The sequence below is a fragment of the Cuculus canorus genome, chromosome 12 (assembly GCF_017976375.1).
Source record: "Cuculus canorus isolate bCucCan1 chromosome 12, bCucCan1.pri, whole genome shotgun sequence".
Lineage (NCBI taxonomy): Eukaryota > Metazoa > Chordata > Aves > Cuculiformes > Cuculidae > Cuculus > Cuculus canorus.
This window is the reverse complement of record NC_071412.1, coordinates 5,525,922-5,546,568: the sequence shown is the minus strand read 5'-3', so window position 1 is coordinate 5,546,568 and position 20,647 is coordinate 5,525,922. Positions and strand designations below refer to the sequence as shown.

The window sequence follows — 20,647 nt, the reverse complement described above, 5'->3', positions numbered from 1 at the left end:
GCTGCCAGACCACTTCGATTTTGGATTTACAGAACACGAATGAGTTATTTTGCCATTTTATTGTAAGGAAACAACAAGATGAATCAAATTAAAGAACAGCCCTTACTCAAAGCAGGAGAGATTTTGATAGAAGTGAGTAAGGAACAGACAGTCCCCCCCAGGATTATTAGAATATATTGCCTTTATTTTTCTGCAGTAGCACAATTAAGGAATATCTTTCAGTGGAATGGACCCAACTTAATGTTAATGTGCTAACGAATTGAACAAAAAACTGTGAATGAAAGACAATGCATGGTTATGTATATGAGCTGAATTACTCTTACTTGATTTTTTAAAAAAAATGGAAAGACAATTCTTAAGTATTTACCATTATTGATGAAGAGACTGAAAGTCTACAGACTTTCCCTTGAAGAATTTACAGAATATCCATCTTTAAACAACCCATCCCTATGGTGCATCTCTGACAATGCCACCAGCGTACATAAAGCAAAGCTGAACGGGGAGAGGGAGAAGGAAGACAAATATTACAAATAAAGTCTTTTTGCTTATTCTCTGAGTTTAAAGCATCAGCCTAATTACATTCTGTTCTACTCATTCTACCTGTGTAACTTTCTAGAACACAAGGCAGGTGAAATAATATTATCAGTAGGTATAAATCAGGCCAAGAAAATTTTAAGAGTTACTGATGGATTTGTTTTGGTGAATGAAACACAGATCCGGCAAAAAGAAAAGATGCGTCAGCAAGGAAAAGAAGGGAAGAGTCTCAGTACAAAACAGGGAGGAGGGTGTAAGAGACAGAAAGCGAATACTACCAGAGTCCAGCATAGTCCAGATCAAATGTTTCAGGTTGAAGGGGTTGGTTTTCTACTGCTTGACAACTGGCAAACCTGGAAGCACATTTATCTGAGTTTTAACAGATGCAGACAAACACTTTTTAAACCTTATAAGAACGAGGTCACAAAGATGATTAGCTTTATCTGAATAATATTGCATCACAACTAATTTTCATACAGAAGACTTCTCCGGGAATGTTACAAGAGGCCAGATCTTGGTCAAGAGCAGCAGAAGCCACATCACCACTGGGGATGGGCACACAGCGGCAAGCCCAGCACCGAGGCTCAGCGCCACCGGCAGCCCTGACTCCAGCCCTCGCGATCCCTGGCTGCTGGGGACCACCGGCCACGCACGGTCCTGAAGAGCGAGCAAACGAGCTCAGCAACCCTCACAAGAAGACTTGGAGGATACCATATTGCAGCCTTTCAATACTTAAAGAGGGCTTATAAAAAAGATGGGGAAAAACTTTTTAGCAAGGCCTGTAACAACAGGACAAGGGGTAACGGCTTTGAACTAAAAGAGAAGTTTAGACTAGGTATTAGGAAGAGTTTTTTTCACACTGCGGGTGGTGAAACACTGGAATGAGTTGCCCGGACAGGGGGTGGCTGCCCCGTCCCTGGAAGCAGCCAAGGCCAGGTTGGATGGGGCTCTAAGCAACCTGATCCAGAGGAAGATGTGCCTGCAGGGGTTGGACCCTCACGATCCCTTCCAACACAAGCCATTCTATGATTTTATCATTCTGTGACGCAGCTCCACATCAGTTAAAGCTCTGCCATCCCCAAACACCTCAGTTCCCGTCTCCTACGGCTCCTCATTTCCCACACAGATGGCTCTTTACTCGCACACTGTTATAGGCATCACGCTGCCACACCTTTAACCACACACCTGGAACCTGGACACTCTCGCACAGCCCAGAGTGGGAGTTTAGCTTTCTCATACCTGTCCTTTAGCAAAAGAGAGGCCTCCTCCCCACTGCTGAGGCTTCAGGCAGCTCCACAGAGGATCCAACTACAGCATCCTGGAGGTGCTCAATCACAGACATAGGCTCTGTGGGGTGGCTTTCACCTATAGCAGCTTGATCAGCCCCAGACACCGCCTCTGTGGGGCTAATTTCACCCATAACAGCTTGATCAGCCCCAGCTGTGGGCTCTGTGGGGCTAATTTCACCCATAACAGTGCAATCAGCCCCAGCCGTGGGCTCTGTGGGGCTAATTTCACCCATAACAGTGCAATCAGCCCCAGCCATGGGCTCTGTGGGGCTAATTTCATCCATAACAGCTTGATCAGCCCCAGCCATGGGCTCTGTGGGGCTAATTTCACCCATAACAGCTTGATCAGCCCCAGCCGTGGGCTCTGTGGGGCTAATTTCACCCATAACGGTGTGATCAGCCCCAGCCATGGGCTCTGTGGGGCTAATTTCATCCATAACAGCTTGATCAGCCCCAGCCGTGGGCTCTGGGTTGTGAGGGGCCCATAGAAGCCACGTCCCCTGCGAGCCCTGCAGCAGGACACGGCCTCGCCATTAACAGCTCCAGCCAGCACACGCCCCAAACAAGGTCATCTAAAAGTAAAAGCTAATTAAATCGAAGTCCTTCGGCCCTCAGGTCAAGGTACAGCATCAACAGGGCTGTCAGAGCCCCCGTGCTACCAGGATGTGTGATCTTTGATCTGGGTGAGGCCAGGCAGGAGAACAGCTCTTTGGCCTGGGCGGCTGCTGGCTCACTGGACATCCTCGAAGGGTGCAATTAGCCGGGGTGGGAGGCAGCTTTCAGCAAACAATCTTCCCGCATTCACATCAATACCCAAAGGTCAATAGTTACCACGTCCAACGGCGCTGCCCCACATCCACTCCCTCTGCAATGCTTTTTGAACCTCCATTTCAGCTTTGAGGTGATGGCGCTATCTTGCGTGCTCGCTGTAGGGCAGCGAGGCGCTGCTCAGCAAAGACTTCGGACAACAAACTACAACTGGCCCTGTTTGTTTAATCTGAAAGCTTTTTTGGGATATGTCCAACACCAAATATTGGCCACATCCAGTGAATCATTCCCATTACTCTTGTTTGTCTTCTACAGCTGGCCCGAGGGACAACCACCCCCTGCACGGAGTGAGACGGATGACAACCGCAGGATGAACAATTCCCTTTAATGGTTACATCGGGCACCTCTAAGTCACTATTTTCAACAAAAACCACACGCGCCAATGACGTGACCGGACAGTGTAGTACTACACCAATAGCATCTCGTGGAAGAGAAATGTGGGAGGTAGGAGACATCGGAGAGAGAAACGCTGACACTGAGGCTACTGTATGCAAAGAAATCCAAATGACAAACGCACAGCTCTTAGATAACCACAGATCTTGTATCAGCGTGGTTAAGACCTTGAAGTATTATTGCAATAACAAAAATGAGTAATTAATAATTGGATGTACAATGCAGAAAGCAGCTTTCTGTTCTTCAGAACACTATTTACAAATAGACTACTTATCAGCCACCTGCAGTTAGAAAAGCACAACCATAGATTCTAATGATGCATTTCTAATTAGAAGAATTTCTAATGGTTTCTAATCTATATTTAAAAATTTAAATGTGGTCATTTTAATTAAACTCTGTAATTAATATGAAAGTTGAAAGGGATATACTTCCACGGAAAAGTACTCGACAGGCTGAGTAAAGACACTGATTGCTTAAAAAAGACAAAACTAAACCCAAGAACGAATGGAGCAGAAGACAAAATGGAGACAACAGAATGAATAGAAGGAAGAACATTGTGAACTTTATTTCAACAGCCTCTGAATTGTCCACAGGATAAAAAGTCATGGGTTTGCATGATACAGGACGTGGAAATCTTATTGCTCTCATAAAAGTCAGCTCATAAAACTCTGCCAATTAGATCTCTACCTTCTTAACTCTGATGTCTGTTGAACAAGAAAATAACTTGTATATTGCTTTATAGGTTTGTGTCGAGGGGGAAGATAGAGTAATTGCTCTATTTATAAGAATGAATTCATCTGTGCAGGAGACAGAGTGTTTTTAGGGACAGTCTAAGAACACAAAATTGTCCCAAGGACTTTAACAATATTCATAATCTTTTCAAAGTGCAGAAAAGTATTTTGATTTCTCACATTATGTGAATACCTTCCCCATAAATCTGTATTAAAAAAATCATCAGTGAACAAAGCAAACCATCCCAGTCCCTCTGCTATTACGCTTCAGCACAGGATGAGAGAAGGAACAACCTGTGACTGATGGCAGTCACACCGCTTAATGTGCTACTAGAAGACACCACTGAAAAGTAGTTAAGTACAATAATTACATAAAAACGACTTACCCCTTTTTCCCCCCAAATGCTGACAGATACTTAGGTCACAGTATTTACAGACCATACAAGTGATTTACTGAAGAACGAACTCATTTAATTCACGCATCAACTTAGAGCACAGCACTTCTGGTTTGTTTGATAACAGTCCAGTAAAACTATGGCAATGCAGAATAACTTACACAAAATATTATAAAATATTTTTCTATTAAAATATTTCCAACTTGTATCCCTCAGAGCACTGACTTCCGTGGTTGTAATATCATTCCTTAAAATGAAAGCTAAGAAAGCATTCTAAAGCCTTGGAGTTCCTCTCAAACATAAATGCTGCTGAGTCATCCTTACTTGATAAACACACTGCGTCGGGACACAAGTATAGAAAAAAATAACATTCTAACTTTTTTTTTCCTCGGCATCAATATATCTGAAGAAAACAAAAAGCTTCTGAAGCCAAGCTACCTTAAAATTCAGGAGACAGCTTTACTAACTTAAGTTTCGTCTCTGCTGCTGCAGAGTAACCTAAAACACTACACTATTACTCACTTACAGGGACTTTTTCCAATTAGCAGTTGTTTCACTTTTGTTTTCTTCCTCACAGAAAATAACATGTGTTCTGAGAAGCTGTGTAATCAATTGTGAAACTGCTTAGACAGGAACACACACAGAAAATATCCACAAAGGAATATTGTACCATCGGTTGCATATATCGCCTCATTAATTTACTGAGGATCTGCCCATTACTTTCTTTCCCTGAGCAACTCATAAGAAAACACAAAGATACGTAAAGAGAAACTCTCCTCATAGAGACATTTCTAATTTGAATCTGGCATTTTCTCTTTGTTAAAGCAGATGCCCCTAATAACAATATTTTTAAGCATTTCTAGACGCACGCTAACTGTGCAGTACGTTTGAGCTTGCACATGAACTACCTTGCACAAAAAGAAGAAATTAACATTATGTAATTAATTTTGGAAAGCCTCAGTTTCCCCATTCTAGTTACTCCTTGTAAATTTGAACAAAAGCAATTGTTATATACAATAGAAATTATCTCTTTTAGCTATGCTTAATTATTTTCTAATCCTGCAGTCTTGAATATACCCTTAAATAACCTATTGGACCCCTCAGTAGATTAAGGTGAGCACATGCGTTAAGTTTTAGTATTAGCTCTAAAACATTAGTTTTGACTTAAATTGCCATCACATCTAACGCAGAAAACAAATACAAGTATACTTTATGACTATATATGTTGCCATACAAAGACATTCCCTGACTACGATGACTACTTGGTCTCTATTAAGCATTGAAACACAGTTTAGAGAGGGAGCAGACCAGGAATCCTAATTTAGAAGGGCTTTTGGTTGGTATCCATTTATAGAATTTACATGGCATGTTGTAAAAATTTAAGATATATTTTATTAAAAATATAAAAACCTACAAAATTAATGTATTTTGAGAAAAAAAAATCTACAAAAAGTGTGTAGGCTTTTTCCATCTATAATTGCTATCTGAATAGTCAACGCTTGACAGCAAACGCCTCCTGAAAATGGGTATTTGAGACAGATTTTTGGACTGTGTGGATGTTGTATGCCAACTTCTAAGGCAACATGAAACTCCTCATCCAGAGTCCAAAAAATGTAGGGAGACCCTAAAAATGTAGCAGAAGCATTTCCGCACACTGATTTCAGTAGTCAAGTTTGTGCAGAAGTGATTCCACTAGATTCATAGGGTACCTTTTTGAGGGAACAGACACTTGTCACTTCGTAAGCTTTTTGACATTTTCCAGCTCTTCTATAGGTTTCCATTTCTGATTGACTGTTAGTAGCTGCAAGAAATTAAAAGGAAAACATGGAAGTAATTAGCAAAATCCCAGTGACCATTTACTCCACTCCCACCATCTGCATATTATACATCAACTTATTGGTGAAGAAGGATTTTTAGTAGCTTTTTCCTTTCAGAAGAAAGCACAAATGGCAACTGATGGCACATTTAATTTGTTAAACCAAATCGCTTGGATAATAAATAAGTCATAATGCCAAATAATTTTATTTTTCGTTATCCTGAATGCTCTACTAAACTAAGATTTTTTCCCTTCATGCTGCATTACTTAAAAACATGCGGTCAATTTTGTAATTCAGGAACAAGGCAAGGCTAAACGGCATTTCCTCTACACTCCAAATTTCCACTGTTATCAACGGAGTTGAGTAAATGGGTGTTGGGGGCAGGAGGGAAAACACCAACCAGATGTGTGCCATGAATTCAGGATCACACCTGGAATGTAATAGCTAAATCCCTGTCATTACATAATACAGGGAAGACACCTTACATAAAGCAATGAAAAAAGCACTGAGTTCCACTTTTAAATAGATGTCAGATTTACATTTTTCCCTCATTAATATTTTGCCAATGTACACATTTAAATAAAGTTATTGTGTTGGAATTATATTCTATTTGTACTGATTATCTTGATTGTACAAATTACCTTCTGAGGCTTGGTAGGATCAACAGTTTCCCATGGTTCTGGATTGCCACTCTTGTTAATGCTTTAAGAGAAGATAAAGTAAAACAGGCATTATATTTTAGGGTGTGATCTTACACTTATCGTCAGTAGAATTATTCAAGTAAGTACTTCCCTGAAACACAAGTTTACAGGTTTAGGGATTTCTGTTTTAAATTCTGGGTAGGAACCATGATAGCTTGCTGTGTTTGCAGCTTCCACGGGACCAAACAACGCAACATTGTTCAAGTAAAATGTGTTATCGTAAGGAAAGCAAGATGAAAAATCAAAGCTGAATAAAGACACAGAAAAAAAGCAAGGGGATTCTTACTCTGACAGCTAAAATATCTATTCCGATCACTTTAAAGCAAATATAAAAATTCCCAAGAGCTTAGAGAGTACAATACTTAGCTCCAATTATTAGCTAAGCCATTAAAATATTAACTTATTTTAGGTTCATAATACTATATGTTGTTCTTGATATACAAGCCAATAGCCTGATTGCAACACAGCTGCACATAGTCTACCTGATAATAGCGATGATAGTCACTGATAATGATGATGATAGTCTTCATAAGAATATTTAAAAGCTATTACTCGTAAAGCAAAGAAAAACTATAACATTAAAAGTTAGGAAATTATGAGCAACACTCCAAATTAATTAATTTATTCAGTATTTACAATCTGCAGACATCCTAGGCTTTACCAGCAGTCTGGAACAGACACATGGGTTGGTTTTTTTTTTTAAGATGCAAACCCATGAGGGTCCAATACCTTTACTAAACAAAGAAAGAATAAGTCCAAGCAATAATAGCCATTCTCCTTACATCACATCAGATTTGCTGAACAGGGAATAGGCAGAGAAAGCGAGTGCCCCGACTGCTGCGAAGGACACCACTCCGGCCAGGGGAATGAGCTGGAAGAGAAAAAGAGTTGAGGAGCGAGGAGTCCTGACTACAGAGGCACAGAGAGGGCAGCGAGAGCTACGAGAGGTCAAGGCGAGACCAGGTAAGGTGTCACCTTAAACTGCTTTGCTGTGCACCTGCCTGAGCATCCCCCCCTGCCCCCAGCATCCTCTTATGCCCCCGAGCATCCCCTTCTGACCCAGACCATCCCCCTTCCGCCTCTGAGCATCCCCCCTTCTGCCCCCAAGCACCTTCCTCCTTCCCTGAGCATCTCCTTCTGCCCCCAGCACTCCCCCTTCTCTGCCCCTGAGCATCCCCTTCTGTCTCCGAGCATCCACTCTCTGCCCCCAGCACCCCCCTTCTGCCCTCAGCATCCCCTTCTGCCCCCAAGCATCCCCTCTCTGCCCCTAAGCATCCGCTTCTACCCTTGAGCATCCCCCCTTCTGCCCCCAACACCCCCTTCTGGCCCCAAGCATCCCCCTTTCTGCCCCTGAGCATCCGCTTCTACCCTTGAGCATCCCTTTCTGCCTCTGAGCACCCCCCTTATGTCCCCCAGCATCCCCTCTCTGCCCCCCAGCACCCCCCCCCCCCCCGCCCCCAGCATCCCCTCTCTCTGCCTCCGAGCATCCTCCTCCTTCCCCGAGCATCCCTCGCCCCACAACCGACCTCCCGGCCAAACTTACTTCTTTCTTGGCCCTCAGGATCTGGAAGAAGCCGGCGCTCATCCTGGCTGCTGCCCCTCAACACCCGCCCGGCTACTGCCCCGCACCGCCTCCCCGCTCTATATAAGCGCTGCCCGGGCAGGGAGGCGGCGCCCCGGGCAGGGGGGAGGGCGCCCCCCGGCGGCGGGTGCGGGAAGGGCCCGGGCCAGCAGCGCCGCCTGCCGGGGGCAGCGCCCGAGCGCCACACCACCACCAGCGCCGGGGAGGGGAGCGCTCCCACCTTCCTCCCGCCTCTCATTCTCGGTCCTTGCTTCTCCACCTCTGCTTTGCCTCCTCGCTTGGTCCCTTCTCCGGGCAGTTCCCCGAAGAACAGAGCCCCCGGGCAGACGCCCCAGCCTGCCTCTCCCCAGAGCTCACCAGGGCCGGGTGCCGAGCAGAGCAGCAGTTGGTTTCACTCTGTCTTCTTTTAATGCAGCTGAAGTGTAACCTTGGCCCAGGCTCCCACCACCCCCCTGCGTTACACAGGCCCTATCACTTCCCACGGTTTTCTACAGGACAGAAGCTCCTCCCGGGACAGGCTGGAGGTGCCTGGTGCCAGCAGACTCCTCTGTAAGTCTGTTTCTGCCTTCCCCTCTTGCCCCCGGGAAAGCAGCAAAAGGAATCATAGAATAATTAGGTTGGAAAACACCTGGGAGATCATCCACTCCAACCACACCTGTTTACTACTACATGATGTTGACAAGCACCTCATCTACCTGCCTTTTAAACACCTCCAGGGACAGCGACTCAACACCCTCCCTAGGCAGCTGGCTCCAGTGCCTGAGAACCCTTTCCATGAAGAAGTTTTTCCTAATGTCCAATCTAAACCTCCCCTGGCACAGCTTGAGGCCATTCCCCCTTGTCCTGTTCCCTGTCACTTGGGAGAAGAGACCACCACTTACCTCTCTACAACCTCCTTTTAGGTAGTTGTATAGAGCAATAAGGTCTTCCCTCAGCCTCCTCCCATTCCCTCAGCTGCTCCTCCTAAGACTTGTTTTCCAGCCCCTTCACCAATTTCATCCCTCTTCTCTAGACACACTCCAGGACCTCTATGTCATTCTTAGAGTGAGGGGCCCAAATCTGAACACAGCATTCGAGGTGCAGCCTCATCAGTGCTGAGTCCAGGGGGAGAATCAGTTCCCCGGTCCTGCTGGCAGGAGAGGCTGCCGCCTTTGCTGCACGCTCCCTCGAGCGAGGAAGGGACAGGATGGGGCACAATTAGCCCTGCTGGTCCTTCCATGGAGTGAATACAGAAATTAAGCAGCAACATCTTTGAAAGGAAGGAGCTGACAGCATTTTACTGTGCTGACTACTGTCATGTCTGGCATTTCAAAAGCAAAACAGTTATCTTGAAGGTTTTCAAAGTTTCAATACTTCAACTCCAACATCACTCCTGAGAAACCTTTGGATGTTGGAGAAATTAACGGCTCTGGCCTATTTGTTGTCAGCAATAAAGCAGCAGGACAGTCTTTTGTTAGGAAATGATAATGAAAGCCAACAAATCATAGAACAGTCCTTTATATTTGAACCCTTTCCTAAATGACAACAGCTTCTACTACTTCCCTTTGACCTGCAGTCTCTTAGTGCCTTGGAACTTCCTTTTGTGATCCACCTCACTGAAAACAGCACTGCGGTCTAATCCCTAGTGTCCTTGTTATTAAAAGAAAATATTTGTTAACGGGTTTAAAACTTAAGAACCTCAACTGAAATAAACTTACCTTGGACAGTGGAGTATTTTGTCTACAAGTCTTTTCATGGGGAAAGGGAGAAAAGAGTGAAAAAGTTCATACCCTGCTAAGTTAAAATGCACACTTACATACATGTAAGACCAATCTCCTTTGATAGAACCATGTATTTTAGAAGACAACCTATACAAATACATTGACAAAGAAGGGTTGGGTGCAGAAACTCTACACACACTATTAAATAAAGCAAAACCCTCTTCTCTAAAGAAGGAATTACTGTAGTTCGTGTTGATTACCGATTTCTTGGTATCTGCTTACCCAATCAAAACGTTTGTGTAGTAAGCAGTAACTGATCTAAAATTATTCAAAAAGAAGTGACTCCCAAATTTACAAGGGATTAAACACCGACAACCTTCTCACTGCCTCCGTACTTTGGAATCTGCTTGTAAGCAAGCATGTAGATACACCCATAAAAACCACCTTAGGCTTTATACAGTATCAGACTTCCTCCTATTTAATGTTGTGAAAGCTTTTCTGTTTTTTAAGTATTTACTGTCCTTTGGAGACTTCACAACACATTTTTCAAATGAAATAGTTTTACATACCAGTGTTTGTACTGAAAACTAGAAAATCTACAGTAACTCTAACCCACAGTGCTTTACTGAAGTAACTCAACAACTTGTTTGAGAGATGGAAACCTAGCCAAAGCCAACAAGATTTTAATTTATTCTTCATTATCAAGACCATGGATTTTTCACAAGTGAAATTTTACTCTTTTGTACAGAGTGAAAACGACAGTATGTACAGTATCAAAAAGCAGAAGCGATGTGAGACATGGCCAAGTCTTTGTAATATATTTCAAAATACCTATGCCACTTCACTCCTTTTTGAGTTAAGAGGCTAATTCTCGATTATAAAATTTTTCATAAAATTCCAAGTCTTCTATGTTTAAGGATGGTTTTACAGTCCTCAATGACTTCACAAAATGCTCATGTTTTACAGCAGTTGCTTCAAGTCCGTTCTCTTGCAACGCCAACAACGCAGCCTTTAAAAGAAAAAGAAAAGAAACAACTTGAAGTGCTTACATTCCAAGTTACAAACAAGTTATTTTAAGTATTCTAAAATATTTCACATTAGATCAAATTTTATGTAAAGCATCTGAAAACATAATTGTATAATTTATGGTCATTTAACAATAGGTAAACATCAAATAAGATCACAGTAACGTTGTCATTCACTTTGTTGCCTGGATTAGACAGTACGTCCTTGATTACTTAATATATTTGCATTTGCTTCCTAGCCTTCTCTCTTTTTATATGACTTATATCAAAATACTTACTGCCTTGTCTTCTCAATTTTTTCTCTCTAGCCTTAACAGTACCTGCTATTTTCAGCTAAAAATGCCGCAGTTGTGTGCAGTACAGAGAAAACAATTAATCTAGATGTATACTTGGTTTACAGAGGGCCAAGTGAAACAAAGGGTAGTACAGTTCGTAACTTCTAGTGAACTATCACAGAAAGCCTTTCTTCTGACTTGGCTTTTTTATTTAAAGAATTAAACCCTGTTCAGTTCTCCTGTTTTACTCTTCCTTTTTATATTTACATTGCAAACTATGAAAGAATCTGTACTACAGATAGCTTGGTAACATTTTTGAGTTAGCTCTCTTCTCATTAAGTTTCATTTACAGTTTATTTCAAAGACTAATCATGAATATTTCTGACCTCCTTGCAGAGATTTTCAATATCAGCTCCAGAGAAGAGGTCTGTTAGGGCTGCCACATCTTCTAAGGACACACCGATATCTAATGGGATTTTTTCAGTGCAGATTTTCAAAATGGAAAGCCTTCCCTGCATATTATAAGAGAAAACAAAAACAAACTGACCAATAATTAAACCCTCTCCAAAACAGTAAAAAATGTGAAATTAGAAGTAAGGAAAATCCAAATAAGTATCAAACCAAACCTTCATATTTTTGGTGGAAGAGTGAATAAAACACTATTAATAGAGACAATACTCTTATGATTATGTCATATATTAAAAGTCTGTTATTCAGTTACTAATTACATCATGAAAACACGGTATTTTAGAATGAAGAGTCCATATTTGGCTTGTTTTGGGCCAACTGCTGGGTTTTTTTACCAGTCAATATATTTTCTGGTGCTTAAATAAATATAAATTATTCCTTTTTAAACTTCATTTGGTGACTGATCTTCAGTGAATCACCTATCAGTTGCTAAATATATTATAGTAAGTATGGGCCTTTTTGCTCTTAAAGTAAATTGTATGGCAATTAACATCTCTTCATTTAAAGCCATGTATGGATTAGTAATACATCACCTTCAGATCTGGAGGTGGAATATAGATCATCTTGTCTAATCTTCCAGGACGCAGTAAAGCATCATCCAACATATCCGGTCTATTTGTTGCAGCAACTACCATGACATCTTTATTCAAAGTTTCCTGAAACTCTAGCTGAGTAAGAGAAAGTATAAAAAAAAAAATATAGTGCAACATGGTTAAGATGATATCTCTTTCAATATTAGTATTTAATTTCTCTTGAGGTAAAAACTGCCCTTGAGCAGGCCAGATTAGATGACAAGGAAGAAATACAGCTAGTATTTACCTTGATGATATACATAGATTTCTCTTCGGCCAGATAAAAAACCTTTTATATGCAAAAATTCAGTATCCTACAGCTCTGAAAGAGTTTTCTTCAATTTTCTCACGAAGAGTATCAGAAAATAAAACCAGAAATTCAAATACAGAAAGGTTGAATATTAAGTTTTGTGAACAATTCACTGGAAAGTCCAGCTGCAACTTTTTGTTTTAAAAAAAGTAACTGATCATACATGTACTGGTTTTGTATAAAGAATGTATGAAAAAAATCACTGCAAATGAAGTAGGGAAAACGCTTACAAAAAGTAAGTTCAGGAGGAAGCCTGTCTAATAGTAGAAGTAGCACAATTAGTCTAAAAAAAGTTACCTTAGTGTCAAATAAGAGGATTTTTGTGACAGAAGATGAATGCCAAATAGCAACGCTCATTAGCCTGTGCGGGTATTTTGTTCAAGGGAAGTCTCATTGAGGAACAGTGTATGTAAAAACTGTTAGCAGCCTATATATGGTATTTTCTAAAACACAGAAATTTTGACAGAGTCATTACAGCATCTTGCATCTTTCCAAGCTTGAGAATTTTAAGTTTTAGAACGTGAATGCCAATAACTAAAATCTCTGGAACAACTGGACAGCATTTATCATTACTCCTTATATAGAAAAGGGAATATAAATACCTTTCTTTCTTCGTCAGTTTGTTCCTGACATTGACCCTCAAGCTGTAGTTTGCTTCCTCTTCTTTCTGTGACTTTCAGCCCAATACCATCCAACTCATTGAGAAGAACAGAAAGAACCCGCTCTGAGACACCATGGCCAGTTCTGCTGTGAGACCGAGATCCCAAGATAGAATCAATCTCATCTAGGAATATTATTGCTGGAGTATTTGCTCTTGCTTGGCGAAAGACCTTTTTTAAAAATATTAATGAAGTAAAATGCATACATTCCATCAGGTAAGGTGAAAGCACCTATTTACATGTACTCTATATTTCAGTGAACTTTAAAGATACATTCATAACATCTGTTTGGGCTTACATTTACTATAGGGAAATTCTGCTTCCTACTTAAATTCTTAAATGAACTGAAAATAAAAGGGTAAAAGTAATTTCAGAGTTTAAAACTGGTATCATTTTAGGGCTAGATTCTCAGTTTAAATAAATGTAAATCTGTAGGCCATTTCGATTTATTAATCAGATGAGAGCTTTAACTATCTTACTTCCAGTAACAGAATTTAGGCCTAATTAATACTTTACAAAAACCAAGCAAAAATAAAACTATAGACCTTAGACAAATTAAAAACTGTACCTGAGACAAAAGCTTCTCTGAATCTCCAACGTAAGGTGAGAAAAGGTCAGCACCACTTACAGAGATAAAGGAGCAGTGACAACTTGTGACCACAGCCTTCACCAGTGTAGTTTTGGCACACCCTGATGGACCATAGAGAAGAATACCCTTTGGGTGAGACAGGCCCATCCTAGCAAATGCCTGAGGAAATTTCATAGGCCACTCAATACTCTGTCAATATACAAAAAAGGGATGAAATTCTTAGTAATGAAACTATAGAGCTCACGGGCAATCAATAAAATTGCTAAGAGCATTACTTCCTCTCCCAGGTACAAACATGAATTTGAAATCAGAGAATAGCAATTTAGTCTTCCTTTGTATAATGCTCCCTTCTTAAAGACTCTTCCATGTCTCAAACAGAACAAAAGGCAATCCTCAAGAGATGACACACAAGAGCCATCTGTGGCTACAAACCCAGGAATGGACAAAATCATCTGGCTACAAGTTAAGCATTTTTCAGCTACTAAGACCACGTTTATTTTCCCATGCTATTAGGTTTGGTAGTGATACCTTGTGACTGGAAGATTACAAACTCACAAACATTGTAACAGCTAAAGCAGTATAAAAAACAATTTATAATCAGCTGATAATTCATTTCCAGGAGGTAGCACACAGAATGCCTCAGAGGGCATGGTTATGAGAAGTTAGCTGTTTATGTAGATTTGTTTGTGCATTACCTGTTTTAACTTAAATTTCACATCTTCCAGACCACCGATTTGCTCCCAAGGGACGGGTTTACACTCTGTGAGACCAATTGCACTTCGATAAGAGGATGGCTGAATTTTTATAAAAGCTTCTTGGAAATCTGCCATGCTAATCATCATTTCAGATGAATCCTGAAGAAACCCAGATAAAGCCTATTAGGAGTATTTTTATGTAACAGCTTATAATGCCGCATTAGTAGGCAAAACACTTCACAAAAGGCCAAATGCAACTAATAAAGCAGCAAATTTCTGCCCTAACAAGCTTAAGCACTGCAGACACAGCAAGATAACAAATACTGTAATTGCAAGTTTTTACACTGGAAAAAAAATAACAGAAATTAAATGTTCTAGAGAAAATTTTTTCCCTAAATTACAGCTCCATTCCCATTAAATTATAGTTCCATATAGCTCCATTATGCAGTGATCTGCTAAACCAAACGGTTGCTATTTTCAGAGTTACTATACACCAAATCCTCAATTCTCCTGAATACAAATAATGTTCCAACATCCATTTTCACCACATACTAGAGAAAGTAAGGCATTTTAAGTAAGGCACACTTAAGCTAGAAAATACCATTACTAAAACACAGATGCAGCAACGGAACTAAGATGTATTTTACAAAGGCACTTTCAGTTCTCAAGGCAAAGACGCCATCTATTAAAGTCATTATTTAAAATTGTCCAACTATTTCTTTGGAGATACCAGGCTCAAATTGCTTTGTTTAGTTTCAATATTTATAAGGTATCTAGAGGAGACTGAAGTTCTAAAAATACAATCCTCTTATTATACCCCTGAGTGAAGACAGAGAGTTCTATCATTCTTTGTACATGCCTTGACCCTGGAAATTTTGCAGATGTGGCTTTAAATTTCTGCTTAGCCATTCCAGATGAAAAACCACAGCAAACATATGACTCTCAATTCTTGAAGAAGTCAGAATAGATGCAAAAAATATTAACAAATAGGTATTATACATATGGAATTAGATAATTGCTAAGTAGTTAAATTTCTGCACATTGGGCAGTTGTACAACTTGTGTCTATAACAATGTTATATTCAGCCATACAGCTTGAATGATAACAGCTATTATCACTAGCAGTTATATATCCATGTGTCAACCTAAACTTTAATTTGCAGTTATTAATAAGCAGAACCCTAAATCACTGGCAGCTTCAAAAGACAGCTCTGGTGGACAATATAGTCTAGTTTACCAAAAGAAACTAATATCTCTGCTTTGTACAATCTTAGAAAGATAAGGATAAAACCTTTTAGCAAAGCTTTTCACCTACGAAGGCAAACACAGTCTTTTAAGGTGAGAACTAAAAGGACTAGTGGAATGGCCTATTTGATTATTACAGACCAAGTATTTTTTCGTATTTTTGCAAGTTCAACTTGTTGAGCTTCTCAAGGTAAAGCCAAGTATCAACAAGGAAAGGGTGGTACACATTATTAATGACATTCCTCTTGACCAATTTACAACCATACCAAAGAGCTGTGGAACATAGCCTGCATAGCAGCTTCTCTGCAGAGTGCTGTAAGGTCAGCTCCAACATACCCAGTCGTCATTTCTGCCAGTTTAACCAAATCTACATCTGTGGAAATCGGCATACTAGATGTGAGCAACTGCAGGATGGATCTTCTTTGTGTAAGTGTTGGTGTCCCAATAACAACCTAAACAAAATATAATAAACAAAAATTTTTAGTAGATATTTTCATAAAATCATAGAATAGTTTGGGTTGGAAGGGACCTTAAAGCCCATCCAGTTCCAACCCCTGCCATGGGCAGGGACACCTCCCACCAGCCCAGGCTGCCCAAGGCCCATCCAACCTGGCCTGGAACACCTCCAGGGATGGGGCAGCCACAGCTTCCCTGGGCAACCTGTGCCAGTGCCTCACCACCCTCCTCATGAAGAAATTCTTTCTTATACCTAGTGTGAACCTGCCCCTCTCCAGTTTATACCCACTGCCCCTCGTCCTACCACCACAAGCCTTTGTGAACAGTCCCTCCACAGCTTTCCTGCAGCCCCTTCAGGTACTGGAAGGTCGCTATAAGGTCTCCTCAGAGCCTTCTCTTCGCCAGGCTGAGCAGCCCCAACTCTCTCAGTCTCTCCTCCTATGGGAGGTGCTCCAGCTCTCACATCATCTTTGTAGCTCTACTGTGGACCGGTTCCAACAGTTCCATACCCTTCTTATGTTGAGATTTTGCTACATTCCTCTTATTTTATAGACCTAGGCCAGCAACTTGGTCTCTGTTTTATACTGCTTACTGAAGACTTACGCACATTTATACTGCAACTAACGACTTTCACAAGAAATTTATTATCAGTACTATACATACAACAAATATCTTCATTTACACTTACTTTCCAGGTAAACAGTGTTTGTATAAACAGGTGTTCACAAGGCACTATCAGCTAGTGTCCATCAACTCCTCTTTTAAGGTAATTTTAACACAAGGCAACACTGAAATGAATTTCCTTGCATCACAAGGGCTGAATTGAATTCATCCAAAAGACAAAAAAAATCATTCATACATTATCAGAACCCTGGAAAAATGCCACTGTAAAATATAACTCAACAATCTAAAAATCCTGGAAAATAATGAAAACTGTAATTGTGAAAGCATTAAAGAGCTTGACTGAACTGGATGAACCAGGAGTGCACTTCGCCAGCAAAATAAGCAATACAAACACTGTGCACTGCATAACTGTACGTGCTCTTTCTTCTTTTGACCATTAGGCTAGCAGAAGTTTTCCAGACTAGACTTCCTCTCTGTTACTGAAATCTGACACTACAGGCTATTAATTCTCTGTCACAATAAACTTCTAAAGAGAGATGTGCAAATCTTCAAGCTGGGATTTAAATGAGAAAAATCTAAGTCTGTAACACCAAACACCTGTAAGCTAAAGAAAACCCTGAAGAACAGGCCCATGTCTTTATCATGATGAGATATAAAAACTCCCTTTATCCACCTGGAAGTATTTGGAGCTCACACTTTCCCAAGTAGAATGCACTCCCTACCTTACCCAAGCTGTAGCAATGCAGAAACAGGACAAGTGTCTCAGGCCTGTAGAATCCCACTACTAAATATTACTAGTAGACATTAACTGCTCCCCGCTCCATCTCAAAAAGCAAATAAACCCCAGAACATCTGAATTACAGAGGTTGCTTACCTCTCTGTCAAATCTGCCAGGTCTTCTCAGCGCAGGGTCTAAGGCATCAGGCCGGTTTGTTGCTGCTATGATGACCATCTTGCCCTCACCATTTACACCATCCAGCAGCGTTAGCAACTGCGCGACAACACGGTCTTCAGGAGCATTGTTGGAACCTCCTCGCTTTGGGCACAGAGAGTCAATTTCATCAATAAAGAGAACGGTTGGGCCTTCATGTGACATTTCTCTCCCCTTTTCAAAGGCTTTTCGTAAATTCTCTTCGCTTTCTCCTGGTCTGGAGCCATACAGGGTTGGACCACTGATGCAAACCAGATACGCGCCCACTTCTTTCACTACCGTCTTTACCAGGAGCGTTTTCCCCACCCCCGGGGGTCCTATCAGCAGCACCCCATTGGGGACGGAAAGCCCCAGCTTCTTAAAGGCTTTTGGGAAGCGGAAAGGCAGATCAATCATTTCTTTCAACCGCCTCCTCACATCATCCAGTCCTGCCACTGAGGGTTTCATGTTTCCCCATACTCGCTTGTACCACTCTAAAGTTACCACCTCCTTGATTTTTACGCTGGTTTGGGGCGTTACCAGCCCGGCTTCACCCTCCAAGAGCTCCGCGGACAGCATTTCAACATACACCACGGGGTTTTCCACATTTGGGGCTGCGCTAACAACGCAGCAAGGCGACACATAAACATTCCTCAGCAACTCCTTCACCGTCTCTTGCAGCACCGCTCGGGGGGTGGATTTTTTCAGCTCAGCGTTCTTCACCACGACCCTCACGGCCGCTTTCTCGAGCCGGTGGGGGCGCAGGAGCTGCAGCCGTGTCCCCGCCACCACCCCTATCCCTCCCTCCTCGTCGCCCCCCTCCCGGCACTTGGTGTCGGCCTGCAGCAGTCCCTCGGCCCGGTCCTCCCTCGGCCAGGCCGCGCACAGCCAGCGCCCACCGGGCACCGAGATCCTCAGCGGGACGCCCAGCCGAGCTCCTAGCGAAGACAGCATAGTCGGTCCCAGCCGGCATCTCTGAGTGCCTTCATCTCGCAGGTCCACGGGAAGCAGCTTTAAAGCCGCCTCCTGCATCTGCGGGTTTGAGGACAGAGCGAGACTCCACAACCTCCCTTCCTCCTCACCTCACCGGGCGTCCCTACGCATGCGCGGCTGGAAAGGGCGCCCCCACGCGGCGTCTCTGCGCATGCGCGGCTCAAACCCCGGCCCCTCTGCGCATACGCGGCTCGAACCACGGGCGCCTCTGCGCATATGCGGCTCGAGGCTTCCCCCCTCCCCCGCGGCGTCTCTGCGCATGCGCCAGTGCGGGGTGGGCACCTGGAGGGGTGTGTGTATGGGAGGGGTGTGTGTGTGGGGGTGTGTGTGTGTGGGGTGTGTGTGTGGGGGGGTGTGTGTATGGGAGGGGTATGTGTGGGGGTGTGTGGTTTTGGTGCGGCGCCGAGTGGCGGAGTGCGGGGCTGTCAGAGAAACGTTGGTAGAATCAGTAGGTTGGGAAACAGCGCTTGGAGCATCGAGTCCAACCATTCCTATCTGTCACTAAACCAGCACCCGCTTCCAATCCCACTCCCCATCCTGGGAAAGCTGGAGCAAGGCTCCGAGACCTTATAGCGACCTTCCAGTACATGAAAGGGCTGCAGGAAAGCTGGAGAGGGGCTGTTCACAAGGGTCGTGAGAGACAGGATGAGAGGCAATGGGTATAAACTGGAAGGGGAAGATTGTGATTGTACAATGAGGGTGGTGAGGGTGGCACATGTTGCCCAGGGATGTTGTGGATGCCCAAACCATTCTATGAAATAATTTGCCTTGTGCAATTGATTAACATGCATTTGATCAACTTGTGAGGCAGAAATAGGCAGATTTCTATTATTAAGGCCAAATCATGTGCAGGTAGAATCACAGAACGGTTTGGCTCAGAAGGGACCTTAAAGCCCATCCAGTCCCACCCCCTGCCATGGGCAGGGACACCTCCCACCAGCCCAGGCTGCCCAAGGCCCATCCAACCTGGCCTGGAACACCTCCAGGGATGGGGCAGCCACAGCTTCCCTGGGCAACCTGAACTAGTGTCTCACCACTGTCATCGTGAAGAAATTCTTTCTAATGTCTAATCTAAATCTTTCCCCCCTTCCAATTTAAAGCCATTCCCTCTCGTCCTATCACTATTTGCCATTATAAAAAGCCCCTCTCCAGCTTTCCTGCAGCCCCTTCAGGTACTGGAAGGTCGCTCTAAGGTCTCCTTGGAGCTTTCTCTTCTCCAGGCTGAACAACCCCAACTCTCTCAGCCTGTCCTCATATGGGAGGTCCTCCAGCCCTCTGATCATCTTCATAGCCCTCCTCCGGACCTGTTTCAACAGCTCCATATCCTTCTTATGTTGAGGATTCCAGAGCTGGGTGCAGTACTCCAGGTGAGGTCTCACAAGAGTGGAGTAGACGAGGTGGAACAATCAGTAGGGAAAACAGCAGAAGACAAAGAATTTAGGGGTTCTGGACAGTGAGGAGTAGGAATTCTCCAAATGCCTGTCCTACAGATTCCTATAACAGGCTAAAAGCAGGAAAATTAAAGCTGTATTTGCAATGTTGACTCTCCCCACACGCTCCTTCAAACTGCCTGCCACAACACCCAGTGCAAGATCACACACTGAAAGAGCTGCACAACTTGTCATCGTTCCCCGTATACCTTTTTTCCTTGGTCTTTCTTTCTGCAGTACTTTCTCCAGTGCTAATTAAGGAGGGGAAAAACATGGTTTTGTCTAATGTGGTAGGAAAATGAAATAAACAGTAGCACAGTGGAGCTGAGTTTGGTATTAGAAAACTGGTATCCCACTAACAGCACTGCACCACCCAAAGTTCATTTGGCATCTGTCATCAGTCACTGTTCAAATCAGAAAAACAACA

General features: G+C 42.7%; 2 protein-coding genes across 3 annotated transcripts; both read right to left on the bottom strand.

Moving 5' to 3' along the window:
• Window positions 1-376: 376 nt before the first annotated feature.
• C12H15orf48 (chromosome 12 C15orf48 homolog) lies at window positions 377-8,400 on the bottom strand. Of its 2 annotated transcripts, none has more exons than XM_054077595.1 (4): window positions 8,232-8,400; window positions 7,471-7,559; window positions 6,629-6,689; window positions 377-887 (listed from the first exon to the last, which is right to left on the bottom strand). In XM_054077595.1, the coding sequence occupies exons 1-4, from the start codon at window positions 8,271-8,273 to the stop codon at window positions 843-845; spliced, it is 237 nt and encodes a 78-aa protein (XP_053933570.1). In that variant the 5' UTR covers window positions 8,274-8,400; the 3' UTR covers window positions 377-842. The 2 variants fall into 2 exon arrangements, with proteins under 2 accessions (XP_053933570.1, XP_053933569.1); XM_054077594.1 differs by lacking the exon at window positions 377-887 and adding an exon at window positions 2,379-5,971 and having other exon boundaries at window positions 8,232-8,386.
• Window positions 8,401-9,668: 1,268 nt separating this feature from the next.
• SPATA5L1 (spermatogenesis associated 5 like 1) lies at window positions 9,669-18,902 on the bottom strand. The gene is made up of 8 exons (XM_009556889.2): window positions 17,762-18,902; window positions 16,074-16,259; window positions 14,564-14,722; window positions 13,848-14,057; window positions 13,223-13,450; window positions 12,272-12,406; window positions 11,657-11,782; window positions 9,669-10,979 (listed from the first exon to the last, which is right to left on the bottom strand). The coding sequence occupies exons 1-8, from the start codon at window positions 18,827-18,829 to the stop codon at window positions 10,827-10,829; spliced, it is 2,265 nt and encodes a 754-aa protein (XP_009555184.2). The 5' UTR covers window positions 18,830-18,902; the 3' UTR covers window positions 9,669-10,826.
• Window positions 18,903-20,647: the final 1,745 nt, after the last annotated feature.